Source organism: Paramisgurnus dabryanus, chromosome 1 (genome assembly GCF_030506205.2).
Source record: "Paramisgurnus dabryanus chromosome 1, PD_genome_1.1, whole genome shotgun sequence".
NCBI classification, from domain to species: Eukaryota; Metazoa; Chordata; class Actinopteri; order Cypriniformes; family Cobitidae; genus Paramisgurnus; species Paramisgurnus dabryanus.
In genome coordinates, this window is record NC_133337.1 from 31,937,036 (window position 1) to 31,957,947 (window position 20,912).

At 38.4% G+C, this 20,912-nt stretch overlaps 2 protein-coding genes across 3 annotated transcripts; both read right to left on the minus strand.

The window, feature by feature from the left end:
* Positions 1–5,111: 5,111 nt before the first annotated feature.
* LOC141279790 (ladderlectin-like) lies at positions 5,112–6,600 on the minus strand. The gene is made up of 5 exons (XM_065289727.2): positions 6,525–6,600; positions 6,281–6,369; positions 6,080–6,202; positions 5,827–5,941; positions 5,112–5,260 (listed from the first exon to the last, which is right to left on the minus strand). Exons 1-5 carry the CDS (start codon positions 6,583–6,585, stop codon positions 5,190–5,192), a joined length of 459 nt encoding a protein of 152 aa, XP_065145799.1. The 5' UTR covers positions 6,586–6,600; the 3' UTR covers positions 5,112–5,189.
* A 1,227-nt stretch (positions 6,601–7,827) lies between these two features.
* LOC135779076 (galactose-specific lectin nattectin-like) lies at positions 7,828–11,204 on the minus strand. 2 transcript variants are annotated; one of them, XM_065289729.2, is made up of 6 exons: positions 11,187–11,204; positions 11,027–11,094; positions 10,732–10,820; positions 10,488–10,613; positions 10,179–10,296; positions 7,828–8,903 (listed from the first exon to the last, which is right to left on the minus strand). In XM_065289729.2, exons 2-6 carry the CDS (start codon positions 11,085–11,087, stop codon positions 8,863–8,865), a joined length of 435 nt encoding a protein of 144 aa, XP_065145801.1. In that variant the 5' UTR covers positions 11,088–11,094; positions 11,187–11,204; the 3' UTR covers positions 7,828–8,862. The 2 variants fall into 2 exon arrangements, with proteins under 2 accessions (XP_065145801.1, XP_065145796.1); XM_065289724.2 differs by lacking the exon at positions 7,828–8,903 and adding an exon at positions 8,910–9,430.
* Between the last annotated feature and the right edge of the window lie 9,708 nt (positions 11,205–20,912).

Genomic DNA, 20,912 nt, shown 5'->3' on the forward strand with positions numbered 1-20,912 from the left:
CTGGGTCGGTCTGCTGGTTCGTCCAGCAGCTCCCAGCGCCCTGATCCGTTGCCAGCGGAGGTCCCGATGGAGACGAGCGGCCCGTGTTCTACGGTGTCCTCGCGCTCCATCGAGCCTCCACCGGACACGATGTCCACCATAACGTCCACCATAACGTCGGAGGGTTGTCAGCCTCGGACGTCGATCCAGACCCGCTCCCGCCTTCGGCTAGGGTTGCGGGACCTGCGTTCGACCCCGAGATGGCAGCTGCGGTCGGCTTGGCGTGGACTGAACCTCCCCCACCCAAACCGTCCCGCCTCGATGATTGGTACTTCGGGGGTGCCAGGGCTTCTCAGTCCTCGCCCCCGGTGCCTTTCTTCCCCGAGGTGCATGAAGAGCTGACGCGGTCGTGGAAAACCCAGTTTTCCGCCCGGAACCGGCCGTTTCAGCCTTCACCTCTCACCTCTCTCGAAGGTGGAGATGCCAGGGGGTATACTGGTATCCCGTCAGTGGAGCGGCCGGTCGCGATGCAGTTGTGTCCGGCCAGTGTTGCTTCCTCCTGGCGGGACCAGCCTACTATCCCCTCACGGGCCTGTAAGCAGTCTTCGGCGCTGTCCGGTGCTGCTTACAAAGCCTGTGGGGAGGCAGCTTCAGCTTCACCAGGCTAAGGCTCTGAGGGACCTGCACGCGGGAGGTCACGACTCGGCGGAGTTCTTCACAGAAATGGCTTGAGAGCGCCACCTACAAATATTCAAGAGAACATAACTTTTTGACATTTCCAAACTTCGTACTTCAACAAACTCCTCCTAGAGAGGAGTTTTTATTCTAACATAGGATTAAAATGTCCAATCTGACCCATGCTTCACATGTTTGATAAGTGTCCTCGCCTGAACAAATCAATATAACAATATTCAGTAAAAGTTTTGAATGATAAGATGCTTACAATAAAGTTTTCGAATGTGCCATTAAAAAAATTTGCCAGTCATAATACTTGAGTTTAAACCACCAAATTATAGAAAACAGAATATAAGCAACATTCAGTGTTGTTTGCTTTTTATAGATGGATATATAACATTTTTAAACTATGACTATACACATTATAGTAGGCTAATTAATAACTTTTATACCTTTATAGCTGTTTTATAGAGTTAGTCACCATTGCTACAACTGTGTAATTGTTTTATGTTTTGTATTAAGATAAATTAAAAATCATAAAGGGCTTGGAACTATGGGAAAGTAATATACAGTATATAAATTTATTTATACTTAATTACTAAATAAAACTGGTCACGGTTTACAAAAAGGCATCACAATGCTCTTTTTACATCACCCCCAAAGAATGAAATCCCAGAACTGCCCCTGCTTCAGAGGGAGCGATCAAAAACGCAAGGTGTTTGAAAATAAAAAAATGTAAATCTGAATTAACGTGTACTTACATGATCATTTAAGTAAGAATTTTATTGCTTGATAAACAGACCTTTTGCCCATGGCTTTTTTTAATCAATACTAAATAGTAGGCAAAAAGCAGTAGGCGAACTAATTGTATGTCCGAAATCTTATCATAAAAGGGTAGGCAAGAATTGCCAGGATTTGGGATTATTTTTCACGAGATTCAGACGTACACAGACCATTTTACTGTCTGTACATGTCACAGGTCGGAGCGGACCACTTCTAACGTGAGTCACACCTCTCCCTCAGTTTCCACCCCGTGGAGGTCCCAAAATGCCCCAATGACCAAACAGACGAAACAAGATAAAATACAATCTTTATTAAATAATTAAAAGGTAAGGGGAGAAAGGGGAGGGATTCTTATAAGGTGGGATCACAGGTCTTGATCTTTGTCCTCTCGTGAATTACAGGGGGATATTCTCAACTTCCGCTCTTTGTGGCTTTCAGATGGGTTCCCGATGGACGCTCAAACCTCTCTTCCTGGACTTGGAGCTGGAGACGTCTAGAAAGAATACAGGGGAGTATACAGGAAGGTACACTGGGCTCTTGGCTTTGGGCATACAAGTGAATATACAAAGAGGTACACTGGGCTCTTGGCGTACAGGTGAGTTTACAGAGCGGTACACTGGGCACTTGGCTTTGGGCATACAATGGAGTATATTAGACTTGAAAGAAATACCACACACAGACCCTTAGGTAGGCAGACGTCAAGCTTTAGTTCTTTGAAGCTTAGGTGGCTAGAGAGGACGTATGTACACACAGCGAACTTTTAGCCTTCCTCCCCAGGACAGACTTCTAATGGAACACTTGAACGTGGACTTCCAAAACGTCGTTGGACAGTCTCATGTCGACACAGAGCCCTTGGCTCGAACCTGCAGACTGGAAACAGACACACACACACACACACATCAACAATAGACTACTTCTGTGAATATGTAGGGAGAGATTCAACACCTCTGGACTTCGAACAGACGTCCAGAAGGAGGGGCAGGTCGAGGCTGCTGCGCGTTGGGCCTAGCACGGCCACAGATGAAATCCTGAACGGTGGGTAGGATGGAATAGGACACCACACCGGATGATGTACTGTACGAGTGGGCCAGTCGCTTCCCTCTCCTCTCTTCCCACAGCGGGGCAAGAGATCTAGACAGGGGCGGGCATCTGCAAACACTCAACAGGAGTATGATCGTACACCAAGACAGCACATCTACTTTCTTCCACACAGCAGCCTATTTAAAGCTCTCCCTCCTTCAAATACTCCACACAATATTCACAGCAATATTCTTACTTCCTACAGTTGGCACGCCACCACCAGGTGGGAGAAGGGATTACGAGTCACAGTCGGGTTGTATAATAGATGAATCAGTCGTCCACTGACACCAGCTCACTTCCTTCAATCCAGGGCTCTCCTCTTCGGCCTAGTGAATGATTGCTGACAACATTGACAGCACTACACTTCAAGTGTACACACGTCAAAAGACTCACCCACGGCACGCCACACACACACACTCACAGTGAATTAAAGTCGGATCACCACGTTGGGTCGGGAATTGGTCCTGAACCACAGAAAGGGGTTGATACGGAGGATGAGCGACGGGAGACGTCACATCCACAACTTGTAACCACACTCTTCCCTCTTCATAGCGATCTTCGGCTCGCCCACCACTCCTTTCTATGGGTGGGGCCGTATAAACGCTGAGCGAGCACTTAGGAGATGCACTAGGACACGCAGTTAGCAAGCGAGGTCACTGGCAAAACAACAACTCCACATACTCACAGTTTGTTGACTCTCGACGTGTCCCTCTTTTCCAGAGGAATAGCGTATACAAAGTTGCTAGTAACACACTCCTTCGTTCCTTCCAATGTTTTACCCAATGACTCCTCAATATCCACAATCTCTTCGAAGTAAACAGCACAGGTCAACACAATTACTTCAGCAAAGAATTTTCTAAGTACTTAGCTTCGTTTTCATTTAGCTCAATCCTCCACTTTGTCTTCGCCCAGGCTTCAATCTCCACAATAATACGCCTCTCCCCCACACCAAACACTTCCGTCTGGAAGAGCACTATTTCCTAATGCTCTATTTATACTCCTCTTCTCAGAACTGCCCAATCGCCACGCTTAATAAGCACACCTGATGCCGATATCGCCTGATTACGGTTGCCCAAAGTTACCGGAACTGGCAGGGTGTTTCTGTGAAAACGGTCTGGGCAGAACTACTTCCGCCATTATTAGTTCCGCTACATATAGTGACTCCGTGACATGCACAATGATGACGTGGCAATGTATGCGCGCACAGTTTGGCAACGGAAGTATGGCAAGAATCAGCAGTGAAGCAACACAGACAGAGAAAGTTATTTTAAAGAGTTGACATCAACTTTTTCAACACAGCTACCAGATCCGTGTACTATAGTGGAGTGGATAGACGACATTAGCAGATGCCCAAATATAAGTGTCCAGATACAGATGTACGTATATTAGTATATTATATTAGTGCAACCAAATGCAACAACCAGACATTTTGATGCTGGTAAACGGTTTTAATAAACTTTGGTTGAATGGTGAATAACACCCCTTCTGTTGCCAAAATGCACACGCAGGCTATTTGATCACGTGGGCTGTAAAAGGGTCTATACTAATGATGCATTTGAATATGCCTAGGTACTTACATACTATATAGCTGACATGATGAAGAACAAACTAGATTTATCCCAGAAAGACACATTAGTAATAATATTAGATTTATATTATATATTATATTATATAGGGTAGTACAAATTGAATAATGTTATTATGTACATGTAAAGTACTAATGATAAAACACAGCAAGTCTCAGTATATCATTAGCCTCATTAAAAACACCTGAAAAAAAGTATTGAAATGTGTTTCTGTAGCTTAGCGGTAGTGCATTGCGTAGAGCAGCACACAAGATTGCAGGTTTGATCCCAGGGAACACACACACATTGATGGAATGTTGCTATGGATAAAAATGTCTGCCAAATGAATCAATGTAATTCAAACAATATACAAACATCCATTTTGTCATGGTTTAAAGTCTGAAGTATAACATTTTACTGTACTATTAAATTAATGCGTTTTGAAACTGACATTAAATATACTGAACCTGACATGAAAAGCGGCATTTGTTCCTTGTTTATAGTTTAATTGCACCATCTACTGTCTATTACTTGTTAGGGTATTTCACAATGAGCCATATCTGACCCCATGACAGAAATGCTCACAGCGCAACGAAGAATTACAGAGATGATCTACAAAACCTCATTGACTATGGACTACAGACAACGCAGTAAGTGTATATACATGGTATTGAGCAATAGGCTTAGACCACCAGCACTTTTATCGGCCATCCATTTTACCATTCGAGAAGAGATTATATACACGATCATTATACAGTTAGAATTGTTTGCAATGGTATAGGCTATGATAAGACTTTTGCACATTACATCGGTTTTGCTATTGCATTATTTGATCATGATCGTTTTTGTCTTTTGATGTGAAGTTTTAATGCTGTGGATGAAAGACGCATTTAATTGTTTTTCAGCTTATTAAATAAGTTTCTCTATCGTTTTACACTATTTGAATTTTTAACTTCAAATAATTTTAAATCCTTAACGAAAACATAACAGTAAGTTTAAACTAAGGCAAAGAAACAAATAAAATCAGATAATGCCATTGGGTAAACAGGCCAAACGTGAAATTGTTTTTGATTGTTTTAATGTAAAACATTGAAACAAATTGATTTCTCATGATAGAGGTTTGGCACAAATGTAGCTCAATGCGGACGAACACTGCGCATCATTCCAGCAATGGTTATCTGTGGGATAAGATGAAAATAAAGCAGTACAATTACTGTAGTTTGAACTTAAATCAGTAATTAAATCAAAACATTCAGAAAGTATTCAGACCCGTGTATGCATTTGTCAGCTGTGAGGACTTAAACAGGTGTGGGCACTTTCAAATTATGCGTCAAATCAATTTAAATTTAGCACAGGTGATTAAATGAGGTGTACACTTTAAACACTATCAAGAGAAACGGGAGGCAGAGCTAAATTTCAAGTGTTTTTGCAAAGGGTCTAAAAATTAGAGGCATGTGCTGGAGTTGGTTTTGATTGAATATGCCCTCCAAGAACAATGCTGGAGACCCACATGGTCTAAATAGTTTTATACAAAGTTATGTTTTCATTGATAAATTCAGACAATTATTTGTTATGGGGTAGATTATTGATAATGAATTTAGTACAATCAGGCTGCAAACTAACAATTGACAACAAATGGATCGGACCATAGTGAAGGCGCTTAACTTGACAAATAAACTAGTCTATTTCATACTAAGTGCTATAAAATGTTAAGATTGGGAGTAAAAATAGGATTTATTCTTACTGCCAAAGTTTATCAGTAGGCAGTTCTCAGGGTTACCCTGATAATTGTTAGGTTCTCCAGAGCACCAGCTGGTAAAGTCAAACTGAGATCCATCAGACCACAGCCATTGGCCATCCTATTGAGTGATGAGTGCAAGCAGAAAGTTTACACTAATGATGAGATAATTGAATAAGTTACATTGTAACAATAAAACAAGTTACTGCATCTATAGAATAAAGAGCATTAACTTCCTTTCAGAGCAAAAATGACTTACAATTTCACCATCATGGCCACCAATCCAAGCAGATGTGTCAGCAGATACAAGACTCAGGAGAAACTTGTGTTCAACTGTATTGCGCACAGATGCAAGATTTGCGTCAACGGATTGACAGTTTTTCTAAAGAAAAAGATTTTCACAAATATTAAATTAATTGTTTAACTTAGATCACCACAAGAGATTTCTGAATAACAGTACCTCAGCTGTGGCCCAGTTAACTGACTGAGAGAAGAATTTGTAGCATTGCACACCAAAAGGTGTCCATCCATATGGGCAGTCTTCTTCAGCTATACAGTGAATAAAATATTAGTAATATAAAGTCACTCAGTTTTGGTTCTGTGTAGAAGTGCTTTAAATGTTGCTTAAGTTATCCTTTTACATAAAGTTACACTCCAAAGTTTGGGAATATAATCTGGAATATTGGGTGTCGGGTTTTGGTCACCTGGTGCACTCTCAACAGAAAAGACCAAGAAAAGAAGCACAAGAGCTCTCATGACTGCCATGATGAATCTGAAAATGAATTAACAGGAAAAGTCAAACATCTGCACTCATATGTACACTGCTGAAGTTAATGTTACAAAAACTAGTGATGGGTCGTTCGCGAACGCCGGCTCTAAGAGCTGATTCTTTGTAGCGAACGAGCAGAGCCGAATCTTCAGACGCATGTAGGGGAGCCGGCTCTTCTAAGGGAGCCGAGCCAGAAGAGCCGAATCTATGAAAAGAGCCGGACTCCCATCACTAAAACGTTGAGCCGGAGCTTGAGCCGAAAGAGACGAATCAATGGAAAGAGCCGGACTGCCCATCACTAACAAAAACTCACCTTCCTGTCAAATCTTTACTTACAGAACTTCAGTGTAGATTATGTGAGGGTCAATGAGGAGTCCTCTGACCAAGAACAAAGCCAACACAATACAATAACCAACAAAGGAAAATGCTAAACACAATGGTATTTATACACATACTAATCAAGGGAAACAAGGAACACCTGGAGATAATTAGGGTGGGGGACAGGGGCGGCATTTGTGCAACCAGGCCATGGCAGAGTATGACACTTGCAATCCTGGCATTAAAAACAAAACTGCAGAAATAAACTGTTCATGATAATGCTCATTAAAAATAGTTTCAAATATTTTAAGTAAAACAGATTATCTGAACATTTCTACATCCCATAGCGATCATTTATAATAGTGGGATTCTCCCGCAGAAGGTCTTAAAGGGATAGTTCACCCCAAAATGAAAATTCTCTCATCAATCACTCACTCTCATGTTGTTTCAAACCCGTATAAATTTCTTTGTTCTGATGAACACAAAGGAAGATATTTTAAGAAATGTTTGAAACCAAACCGTTCGTGGAACCCATTTACTTCAATACATTAGTATTATTTTTCCTACACTCTAAAAAATGCTGGGTTGTTTTTAACCCAGGGCTGGGTCACTATTGGACAGAACACACTGCCGGGTTAAAATGACCCAACTGCTGGGTTGTTTCAACATGGATGATTGACAATAACCCAGCAATTGGGTTAAAACAACCCAGCAGTTGGGTCATTTTAACCCGGCAGTGTGTTCTGTCCAATAGTGACCCAGCCCTGGGTTAAAAACAACCCAGCATTTTTTAGAGTGTACTATGGAAGTGAATGGGGTCCACAAACGGTTCGATTACAAACATTTATCAAAATATATTCCTTTGTGTTCATCAGAACAAAGACATTTCTAAGGGTTTTTAACAGCATGAACTGTCGCTTTAAGGTAAGTGCCACTCTCATGGGCTTGTTAGACTTCATGCAGCGCCATAAGAATTGTCAGGTGGATGACATCACATTACAATGAGAGCAATTTGAAATCAGACTCCTTTGTGTGATATCTCAAATAACTCTCTTGGGGCCCTGTTTTAAAATAAAACAAGCCTATTCACTGTGACTTCTCCAATGTAAATGCACTATAACCTTTACATGTACACTTAATTTGACATTTCTACTCAAATGCCCTTCTTTCATGATATAATATCACTGTAGCACAAACATTGTGCATTTTTTTATTAAAAAATTTCATGAAAGTCGAATATCCCTAACTTTTTGTGAGTAGTGTTGTGGGTGGGTTACACTTTGTTTTGATAGTCCACATTCTACTTACTATAAACAACTTTGCAACTACATGTCAACTAACTGTCATTAGAGTATTAGTAGACTGTAAGGGTTGGGTTAGGGAAGAGGTTTGGGTTAGTGGAATAAGTTGACATGCACCTGAAAAGATACTTATAGTCAGTTGAATGTCTGTTGAGATATCATCACAATAATGCGTTAGTAAGCAGACAGTCTACTAATTCTCTAAAGATTGGTAGTTGATAAGTAGTTGCAAAGTTACTTATAATAAGTAAAAATGTCTAAAGTGGACTATCGAAATGAAGTGTTACCAGTATATGTCTTCCTCAACCAAAAGCCTGTATTAAGTTTGACCTTTTTTAGCACTAAACACATCTTAATCTCTTTTAGGAGACTGAAGGGTTTCATTTCATTTAGGTTTAAGAGAGCCTGCAGGTTCCTGCTATTGCTCAAGGGAAGCTCACACTAAATACTTGACACTTTATTCTTGTTTTTAATACTTCATTATACCATTGCAAACAAGAAATCAACAAGAAATTAGATAAATTCTGTTTGCTATTACATTATTATTTGATCATGATTATGGTTTTCGTCTTTTGATGTGAAGTTTAACTGCTGTGGAGGAATCTGTCATGGATTGGTCTCAATGTACTTCAGTTGTTCTGAAGTGAACCTCAGTCATGAACGCTGCTCAGTTCCATACTCCTGCTGTCTGGATGCTAAAGAGGAGGTGAAGAAACTTCCTTAAATTGCTGACACCACAAATATGCAAATGAAAATGTTAATTTAAGGTTTAGGAATGCACAGTGTAAAACATCAGATTATGAATACCCAGGGTTACCTTTTAACCCACCTGGTTAAGTATGAACAGTGTGAAACGTGAAACAGATAACCCAGGATTCTGTTAACCTGGGGTTTAGAATAACCTGTGGTTAACTATTTCAATTGTAAAAGCCCTTTTTGTTATTTTAGATGTATTGTTGCTTTGTTTTGTTTTATATTGTATTTAATTTGATGATATATTTTTTGACTCAACAATGCACACAATTTGCTTAATAAATGCTTTTATTGATTGGAGAAGTTTTCAGAAAGGTTCAGTAAGATACTGAGTTTTAAGAATAAGAAAAAATGTATAGGCATGTAGTACAATCATAGTACTTTTGATATATTTTTCAGGATCTCTTAGGTTTGGCACAAATGTAGTTCATTGTGATTGAACAGGGCGCATCATTCCAGCAACGGTTATCTGTGGGATAAATAAAATCAGTACTGATCATTACTGGTGTAGTTTGAATAAAAATAAATGTATAAATTAGCAACGATCAAGAAGCATCTGAGCAAAATTTCAAGTGTTGTTGCAAAGGGTCTAAATCAGGGGTGCCCAAACTCGTTCCTAGAGGCCCGGTGTCCTGCAGAGTTTAGCTTCAACTTGTCTCAGCACACCTGTCTAGAAGTTTATGGTTTATGGTTAGGTAACAGCTTTTTAACAAATTTACCGACATTTCTAAAATTCTGTTTTCACTTTTTCATCATTGGGAACCGAGTATGAATTCAAACAATTGTACCATCAGACTGCAACATGACAACATCTGAATGTAGTGAATGTACTGCATGTAACATTTTCTGACAACTAAACTAATCTATTAAATATTATACCACAAGTATGTTGAATGCTTTATTCTGATTGGCTGAGAAATGTTCCGTATTAATTTCTAATAACGCACACCTAACTTTTCAAATGTCTTAAAAATAGGCACCAGAGCAATGTCTTTGGTAACCGTGGTATAAGAGGAATAATTGACTCCGGTCCTTTGAATTATTTGAAAATAATGCACATGCGCTTCGCGTTGTGCCGCATTATACCTTGGGTGTGCATTATTTTCTTATAATTCAATGGCCCGTCGTCAATTATTCCTTACCTAAATGCCAAGATAAAGACGGTTAAGAATGTTAAGATTGTAAATAAAAACAATAATGATATGATTCATTCTTACTGCTAAAGTTAATCTCCACGCAGTTCTCAGGATTCTTATTTTTATTATTGTTAGGTTCTCCAGGGCACCAGTTGGTTAAGTCAAATTGAGATCCATCAGACCACAGCCATTGTCCTTCCTAATGAGTGATGAAAGTCAAAGAGTTTACTAATAATCTATTCACACTTATAAATGATATAATTTAGTCATTTATATTGTAACAAAAAGAATGTATTATTGTATCTATGAAAACAAGAATCAGATTTATATTAAAACCATTAATTTCAGACTAGCCAGACAATATCAGCATTTCAGAGCAAAATGACTTACAATTTCACCATCATGACCACCAATCCAAACACGTGTGCCAACAGACACAAGCATACTCAGGAGAAAGTTGTTTTCTGCTGTATTGTGCACAGATGCAAGATTTGCACCAACGGATTGACAGTTTTTCTAAAGTAAGAGAGAGAGATTATTTTATTGCAAATAGAAAATCTTATCAGTTTAGCTTAAATCATTGGAGAATATTGAGTATCATTATTCAACAATTTGAATAACTGAATAACAGTACCTCAGCTGTGACCCAGTTAACTGCATGAGAGTAGAATTTGTAGCATTGCACACCAAAAGGTTTCCATCCACGTGGGCATTTCTTTTTAGCTGTACAGTAAATAAAATATTATTGTTAAGTCACATTATTAGTTTTTTGTTTCTGTGTATAAGTGTTGGTTCTGTTGGTATCCTTTTAGATAATGTTACACCCCTTTGGTACATTAACAAGTTTTAAGGAAAACACAATTCATATGTGAATTTTATCTGTAATATTGGTTGTAGAGTTTGGTAAATCTTGTAAATGTCTTGGTTACCTGCTGCATTCTGAACAGAAAAGACCAAGAAAAGAAGCACAAGAGCTCTCATGACTGCCATGATGAATCTGAAAATAAATTAACAGGAAAAGTGACACATCTGCACTCATATATAAATTGCTGATAGTAAATATTACAAACAAATGTTACAAAAACTCACCTTCCTGTCAAATCTTCACTTTCAGAACTTCAGTGTAGATTATGTGATGATCAATGAGGAGTGCTATCTTTTATATTTTACCTCAGAGGGAGGGATTTAAACCTGTTGTTGGGTACTCTTAACAATATAAGGAAGTTTAGAAATTGAAGTTCAGTTTGGGCACACGTTTATTACTCTTGATACAAATGATCTAATAAAAGTGCAAAAGAACTTGCAAACATTGTGTTTACACATTATTTTTTAGCAAACGTTTGCATGAGTGTAACAAAATCAATTACTTGGTTGCCTCAGAATGCAACAATAATAAAAATCCAGGTAAAAAAATTATGTAAAAATATAATGATTAATAAATCAAAGGTCACTGTTAATATGAGTTTATATTGATGGCTATCATTGTTTCCCCTTGGTGGGGACAGAGACACACTTAATTTACAAAATTCACAAATTCCTCTTTTCTGTGTTTTCATCTCTGATGACATTCCGTAGAAGCATAATCCAGGATTGTAACCCAGGACCACAAAACCAGTCATAGGGGTCTTTTTTGAGATTTATCCATCTGAAAGTTGTTTGCGATGCTAAATTGCGGAGATATTGACTTTTTGTTGGAGGGGGTGTCTGTGGCAGCCTGGCAACGTTTGATTTTTACCATGAAATTAAAAGCTGTTGTAACTATAATCAGTTATATAATACCGCCACACCCTGCCAAAAATTCATTTGAATATCCGTTTATTTTTACCCACTTTAATTAATATTCCCACCGTTCACTGCTTTTCTAAGGCCAATGCGTGGCGGTCCCCATGGATGCGCGGGCCCTACCATCGCTGTTTGCCGCTTTAATTCCTTGTTGTTTTTAGTTTAATTGCGCCCTCTACTGTCTGTTACTTGTTAGTGTATTTCACAATACATCATACCTGACCAATGATAATTTGGTAAACAGGTATGTTTCTCATAAAGCCGTTTATATTCGTTATTAATAAACTAGACATATATGAGATAATATATATTATAGTTTTGTGCCACAAAACCAGTCATAGGGGTCATTTTTTTTTAATTGAGATTTATCCATCTGAAAATTAAATAAATAAGCTTTCCATTGATATATGGTTTGTTGGGACAGGATGCAAAAAATCTAAATATTTTATTGAGAAAATTGCCTTTAAGGTTGTCTAAAGTTTGGTATATTTACAGTAGGAAATATACAAAATATCTTCATTGAACATTATCATTTTTGGCAATCATTTTGAACCATATGTGTATTGTTATTGTAGAACTTAAGACTGGTTTCCAGGCAAATCACAGTAACTACACATTTGGTCAAAACTGAGTTAAGGCTTGAAATGAGCTTTGTGACATCTGTTCTGGCTTGTGACAAAGTCTTCTCATAGAAGGTTTTTCCCTGATGTTTTAATTTGTTTGCTAGTCTGTAGGAGTGCATATATGTCTGCAAAATATAAGAAAACGTGCCGTTTTAAATTAACTAATATAAGTTATCTGGAGTTATAATTCAAGATTTCTTGCTCATGCTTTGCAAACTGAAGCAAATGTGTCTGTAGTTTACCTCCATAAATTACACATTTTAGGATACAGTGTCTATTTTTTGCCTTTAGTTAACAGTAATACCGGCAGTGAATGATATGTTGTTTACAATAAAGTTTTTGAATGTGCCATTGAAAAATTTGCCATTCATAATAGTCGAGTTTAACCCACCAAATTATAGAAAACAGAATATAAGCAACATTCAGTGATCTTTGCTTTTTATAGATGGATATATAACGTTTTTAAACTATGACTATAAACATAATAGGCTCATTAATAACTTTTAAACCTTATTTAACAAAGGTTTTGTCTTAAAATAAATAAAAAATCATAAGGGCTTGGAACTATATGGGAGAGTAATTATTGTTCAAAATAATAGCAGTACAATGTGACTAACCAGAATAATCAAGGTTTTTAGTATATTTTTTTATTGCTACGTGGCAAACAAGTTACCAGTAGGTTCAGTAGATTCTCAGAAAACAAATGAGACCCAACATTCATGATATGCACGTTCTTAAGGCTGTGCAATTGGGCAATTAGTTTAAAGGGGTGTGTTCAAAAAAATAGCAGTGTGGCATTCAATCACTGAGAAATCAATTTTGTGAAGAAACAGGTGTGAATAAGGTGGCCCCTATTTAAGGATGAAGCCAACACTTGTTGAACATGCATTTGAAAGCTGAGGAAAATGGGTCGTTCAAGACATTGTTCAGAAGAACAGCGTACTTTGATTAAAAAGTTGATTGGAGAGGGGAAAACCTATAAAGAGGTGCAAAAAATGATAGGCTGTTCAGCTAAAATGATCTCCAATGCCTTAAAATGGAGAGCAAAACCAGAGAGACGTGGAAGAAAACGGAAGACAACCATCAAAATGGATAGAAGAATAACCAGAATGGCAAAGGCTCAGCCAATGATCACCTCCAGGATGATCAAAGACAGTCTGGAGTTACCTGTAAGTACTGTGACAGTTAGAAGACGTCTGTGTGAAGCTAATCTATTTTCAAGAATCCCCCGCAAAGTCCCTCTGTTAAAAAAAGGCATGTGCAGAAGAGGTTACAATTTGCCAAAGAATACATCAACTGGCCTAAAGAGAAATGGAGGAACATTTTGTGGACTGATGAGAGTAAAATTGTTCTTTTTGGGTCCAAGGGCCACAGGCAGTTTGTGAGACGACCCCCAAACTCTGAATTCAAGCCACAGTACACAGTGAAGACAGTGAAGCATGGAGGTGCAAGCATCATGATATGGGCATGTTTCTCCTACTATGGTGTTGGGCCTATTTATCGCATACCAGGGATCATGGATCAGTTTGCATATGTTAAAATACTTGAAGAGGTCATGTTGCCCTATGCTGAAGAGGACATGCCCTTGAAATGGTTGTTTCAACAAGACAATGACCCAAAACACACTAGTAAACGGGCAAAGTCTTGGTTCCAAACCAACAAAATTAATGTTATGGAGTGGCCAGCCCAATCTCCAGACCTTAATCCAATTGAGAACTTGTGGGGTGATATCAAAAATGCTGTTTCTGAAGCAAAACCAAGAAATGTGAATGAATTGTGGAATGTTGTTAAAGAATCATGGAGTGGAATAACAGCTGAGAGGTGCCACAAGTTGGTTGACTCCATGCCACACAGATGTCAAGCAGTTTTAAAAAACTGTGGTCATACAACTAAATATTAGTTTAGTGATTCACAGGATTGCTAAATCCCAGAAAAAAAAATGTTTGTACAAAATAGTTTTGAGTTTGTACAGTCAAAGGTAGACACTGCTATTTTTTTGAACACACCCCTTTCAACTATTTGCCCAATTGCACAGCCTTAAGAGCGTGCATATCATGAATGCTGGGTCTTGTTTGTTTTCTGAGAATCTACTGAACCTACTGGTAACTTGTTTGCCACGTAGCAATAAAAAATATACTAAAAACCTTGATTATTCTTGTTAGTCACATTGTACTGCTATTATTTTGAACAAGACTGTATGTATATGAATGTATTAATACTTACTAAATAAAACTGGTCCCAGTTTACAAAAAGGCATCACGATAATCTTTTTACATTATCACTGAAAATCATGATTCAAGTAAGAATTTTATTGCTTGATATACAGACAGACAGACCTTTTGCTCAAAAAGTGTGTTTGCATGGCTTTATTTAAATCAATGCAATGTGTTATGTAATGCAATTACATTTATAATGTCCTACTGTATGTGTCGATAACCAGCCAACATACCTTTATATAATCATGTCAATGTTTAACTAAAGACCACTAAATACCTTGATAGGGCTTTTTCACTAAAATTGTATCTGTGGGCTGAAAAGAAGAAAGTGATAAAAAAATTATTATTATGTGAGCATCTGGTCTACATGCTTTATAGTAAAATTAGTGTATACATTTTTAAGAGCAGGATATTCAGGTCAATTTAACATAAATCCTGCACACTTTTTTGTACACTAAAACTGGCTATAGACAGCTTGTACTCCACTGCTGATGCTGGGCGGATGTCGTAAGACACATCAGCAACTACACTGTAAACATCTGCAACTTGTCCCTTTCACAGACCACCATGCCCCCCTGCTTTAAGACTACTCATTGTCCCAGTCCAAAAAATGAATGAATCACCCCAATCATTATAAAGTGTTTTGAGAGATTGGTTCTGGCCCACATTTAGAGCAGTATCCCAGAAACCCTGGACCCCTGCAGTACCGACCCAACAGATTAACCTCGGACATCATTGCTGCTGCTCCCCATATCTCCCTCTCCCATCCAGAAAACAGAGACACTTATGTCAGGATGCTCTTTATAGATTAAAGCTCTGCTATCAACTACATACTTCCCTGCTATGTAGGCAAAAAGCAGTAGGCGAAAGAATAGTATCTCCAAAACCTTAGCATTCATAAAAGGCATTCGTTTGGCGCTCAGTGAAGACAATCACATTTTATCTCCCTCTCCTCCCCATTACCTTCCGTGCTCTGCCCCTCTTGTGTCATATAGTCTTGTGTCTTAACTCTGAGAGACTCTCTCCGTACTGCTCTTGGAAATAAAAATCATATATTTGATCAACTGTTCTATCATTGCAATTGACACCATCTTCTCGACGAGAAGCTAGGGGTTCAGGGAAACCTGTCTGCCCTGTCAGAACGTTCGCAGCTGGCTACACAATGGACGCATGGCAGAGGTGGTGGTCGTGTGTATGGCGGCTTTTTCCGTGGAGGACATTGAAGATGTCTATGTAGTCGGAACCATGATAACATGGTTTTTGCTCACTGGATTAGGCACTGCCCTGGTTTACCGAGAAATTAAGACGACGGTGACAGCTGTCCAAAGCCCAAAAAAGCTGCCCGGGATGATTGAAGCAGTGGGCAGAGCGGTCAACGCTCAGGCTGGGACTATTAAACGCATTATGGATAACAACTTGGAAATGACCCGCAATATGAATAACATCACGGAGAAGCTCACGGATTTGAAAAAGCTGATGGACCAGAATGGACTAAGAGAGTAGTCGTGTAAAGTAATGCGGCTATTTGTCCGAAGACCAAATAATTCCAATCTTATCTGCTTTCGACCCCCCCCCCTTAACCAGCACTGGCCTTAGCCAAGGCCGCTGTTGGAACAACAACTCCCTCGGAAGCGCACTGCAGTGAGACGCTCTTGCGTTCCCATCTCCCACAGACACCTGATGATTGTTGACTCTGTTTGGACCTAATCCAGGTTGTCTCAATGGCAAATAGCTGTGTTAACGCTTTGACATCCTGTGGATTGAGGCACTGAGATTTGGATGCCAAGCGAAGCAACTCTCTATCATTAGCTACATTAAAATATAGCTTGAAACAAGGTATTGACATGTGTTTCTGTAGCTTAGTGTTAGAGCACTGCATTAGCAGCACACAAGATTGTGGGTTTAATCCCAGGGAACACACATATTGATATAATGTATATACTGTAATATATACTGTAAGTCTCATAAATTTAAATCTACTTCAAACTGCATACAAACATCCATTTTGTCGTGGTTTAAAGTCTGAATTATAACATTTTACTGTACTATTAGATGAATGTGTTTTGTGAATTGTTTGTAGAGACAGGCAGAATTATATTATTTAAAGATACTGAACCTGACATGACAACAAGAACTGCATTTGTTTCTTGTTTTTAGTTTAATTGCCCCCTTTTCTGTCTGTACTTGCTAGTGTATTTCACAATGCATCATACCCGACCCAGTCGCCGTGATTTCACCAAGTAAGATGTGATCCTGGATCAACATTTTTTGTTGATCCTGGATCAACGTTTTAACCAAAGATACTCCAATTTACCCTTAACTCAAACCCTAACAATTTTTAAACCCTCAAATTAATGTGAAATAATAGTTTGAGGAGTATTTCTTAAAAGCCCCTAACCCAATCCTAAACCTAAATCTAACATAAACACTAATCCTAATCCTGCAATCTCACTGGTTAATGAAAATGTTGATCCAGGACCAACAATGGCCCTGTGCCAAATGGCACACTCCGGACTTGTGGTCCTCCTCAAAATCCACACTTTGATGACATCATAGAGTGCAGACTTTAGAGACGCTTGATGTGAGTCCACGTGGGTGCACTGGAGTTGAATTATGGGACAGACTCAAGCATCACGCCCGAAATAGGATGAGAAGTTGCCTGTCAGGGACTGTTTCTCAATTCCAAGAATGCAAAGAACGGACTTCTCGTGAAGACTGGTCTTGCCAAGTGACCTTGGAAGAACAAACTCAGAAGGTCACGAGAACACAGAACACACTTGTGAGAATTGAGATGTGTGTGATGTTCTTGTTGGTCACCTGACCTCCCCAGATTTCAGCGCGCAAGTCTGCACTCGATGCATCCTCGATATCAAGAACACATCCAGGTATTTTCATGCGTCCTCTGTACTTGTGTTCTTGAGAATTGGAATTGAATTTCGACAGTTAATGATGACGTAGAGCCAAAACACGAGGACGCAAGATCGCTGAAGAACGCATATTGAGCAACAGCCAGTGTGAACTCCTCCCTTCCATCGTCGGATTGGTCTGATTGCTCTTTCGCAAGGACTCGGTAAAGTGCGCAAAGCGTGCTGCAGTGCGGACTTTGGCGGAGATCACATCAAGGGGGCAAAGGGGTGCGGATGAGCACACTTCAAAGTGTAAAAACGTCAGATGGGACACCCACGAGACCGAAAGCCTACATGAAGTGCACCATTTGGAACAGGGCCATATCTGTTGATCCAGGATCACATCCTACTTGGTGAAATCATATACCTGACCCTATGACAGAAATGCTTAAACAGCCCAATGAAAAATTACGGAGATGATCTAGATCTACAAAATCTTATTAACTACGGACAAACACAGGTCAGACAATGCAGTAAATGCATGTGATTTGGTTTATATACACGGTATTGAGCAATAGGCTTAGACCACCAGCAGCTAACTTTTATCGGCCATCCATATTTATTTACTATGAGAAATTATATACAATTATTATACTATTAGATAGAATTGTTTGCAATGGTAGGCTAGTACAAGACTTTTGCACATTACTCATTTACATAGCTATTGCATTATTTGATCATGATCGTTTTTGTTTTTTGATGTAAAGTTTAAATGCTGTGGAGGAATCTTTTACATGGATTGGTCAAAAAAAACTACTTCAACTGTTCTGAAGAGAACCCCAGTCATGAACGCTGCAAAGGAGGTGAAGAAACCCCTCAAAATGAACTTGTTTGTGTGAGTGCACATAATGTCTGAAATGTCTTTGCTTTAAAAACGTGTTGCTTAAAAATGCCTTTGTCAAATTAGGCCTGTGTTGAAGAGGGGGCCAATTTTTATGGCCATTGCATTTACCGTAGGACCACATAACCAGTCATAAGGATTAGTTTGGAATTAAGTTTTAACTGGAATCTGGAAGCTGAGCTTTGCTAGGATACTGTATGACGATTTGCAGCCAATATTGAACCATTTGAAAATCTGAGAGTGCAAACAAAAAACCTTTAAAGTTCGCCAAAGGAAGTCCTAAGCAACTGCACTACTCAAAAATCTTGTGACATAAAGATGCATTTAACCACAATTGTTTTACAGCTTATTACATTTTTCTCATTTTACACTGCAATTTAATCTTCAAATGATTGTGAAAAAACCTTAATGAAGCAAAAACTAATACTAGCAAATAAACAAATAATCAGATAATGTCATTGGGTAAACAGTCCAGACATGAAATTGTTTTTGATTGTTTTAATGTAAAACATTGAAACAAATTGATTTCTCATGATCTCCGAGGTTTGGCACAAATGTAGCTCATTGTGGACGAACACTGGACATCATTCCAGCAATGGTTATCTGTGGGATAAGATAAATAAGTCAGTACAATTACTGTAGTTTGAACTTAAATCATAAATCAATAATGAAATCAAAACATTCAGGAAGTATTCAGACCCCTGTATGCATTGTCAGCTGTAAGGACTTTAAACAGGTGTGGGTGTTTCCAAATCATGTCCAATCAATTTAAATTTACCACAGGTGGTTAACTGAGGTTTAGAAACATTTCAGCAACGGTCAAGAGAAATGGGAAGCATCAGAGCTAAATTTCAAGTGATTTTGCGAAGGTCTAAAAGTTTTAGGCAGGTGTGCTGGAGTAGGGTTGGATCTAAAATATGCAGATGCCCTCCAAGAACAACACTGGAGACCCACGGTCTAAATATGTAGATGCAAATATTATGTTTTCTTTAATAAATTCAGACATTTTTATAATAGTTTACTTTGTTAATGGGTAGATTAATGATATGATTTCAAACAATCAGGCTGCAAACTAACAAGTAACAAATGAATCTGTCCATAGTGAGTGCTTTTAACATTTGATTTGACAAATAAACTAGCCCATTACATAAGTGCTTTAAATGTTAAGATGGTAAATAAAGATAGGATTCATTCTTACTTGTAAAGTTTATCAGTAGGCAGTTCTCAGGGTTACCCTGATAATTGTTAGGTTCTCCAGAGCACCAGCTGGTAAAGTCAAACTGAAATCCATCAGACCACAGCCATTGGCCATCCTATTGAGTGAGGAGAGTCAGTATGACGGCGATGCTCATGATATAATAATAGATTCAATTATATTGTAACAATAAATCATAAATTACTGTATCTATAGAAACAAATCAGGTTTTTTATTAAAGCATTAACTTCCTTTCAGAGCAAAATTGATGTACAATTTCACCATCATGGCCACCAACCACGCAGGTGTGTTAGCAGACACAAGACTCAGGAGAAAGTTGTGTTCAACTGTATTGCGCACAGATGCGAGATTTGCATCAACGGATTGACAGTTTTTCTAGAAAAGGTTTCACAAATATTAAATCTAATTGGTTTAACTTGGATCATGACAGGAGATTTCTGAATAACAGTACCTCAGCTGTGGCCCAGTTAACTGACTGAGAGATGAATTTGTAGCATTGCACACCAAAAGGTGTCCATCCATAAGAGCAGTCTTCTTCAGCTGGGTGATTCTCACGAAACCATTGAAACACCACGGCACTAATGATTTTAGCTATAAAATGTGTAATATAGTAATATTAAAAAGCATCAGAATTAACACAATACTGTGTTCTACCTTGCACAATATGTGATTTCAACATAAGAATTTATAATTTGTCAATTTTATCTCATTTTCTGCTGAAATTCAGATTACCGCAATGTGTCCGGCTGTGTTTGAACATGCGTTATGTTGTAATTTAATCAAATTAACACAAAAATATTTAGAAAAAAAATAAATGGATGTTTTGCTAGACTACTTTAGATGACAGAAAAAATATTTACTGAATATTCATGTATAATAATAATGAAGAAAAATTAGGAAAATGATGTGTCCATGCCTGATGTTCTCATCCTCCGCAACACTTTTTGAGAACAGTTTAAGCACACATACAGAATTTTAATAAAGTTTGATTTTGAGTGACCAAGCACATGGACCAGTTACTTCAAGATGGCTACCAGGTAAGATCATTTTTTTACAGTTAATTTGAAATATTGTCTTGTCAGAATGCTTACACAACATTTTGATTATCATTACCGCAACAGATGCTTATTAAATGTTAATTTAATTAATAGAAGCATAATACTTTGATTTTAAATGCATGTGCAGAATCTCCAAATTATGTTCTTTCAGGTTTGTCATGTCATTTTGAAAA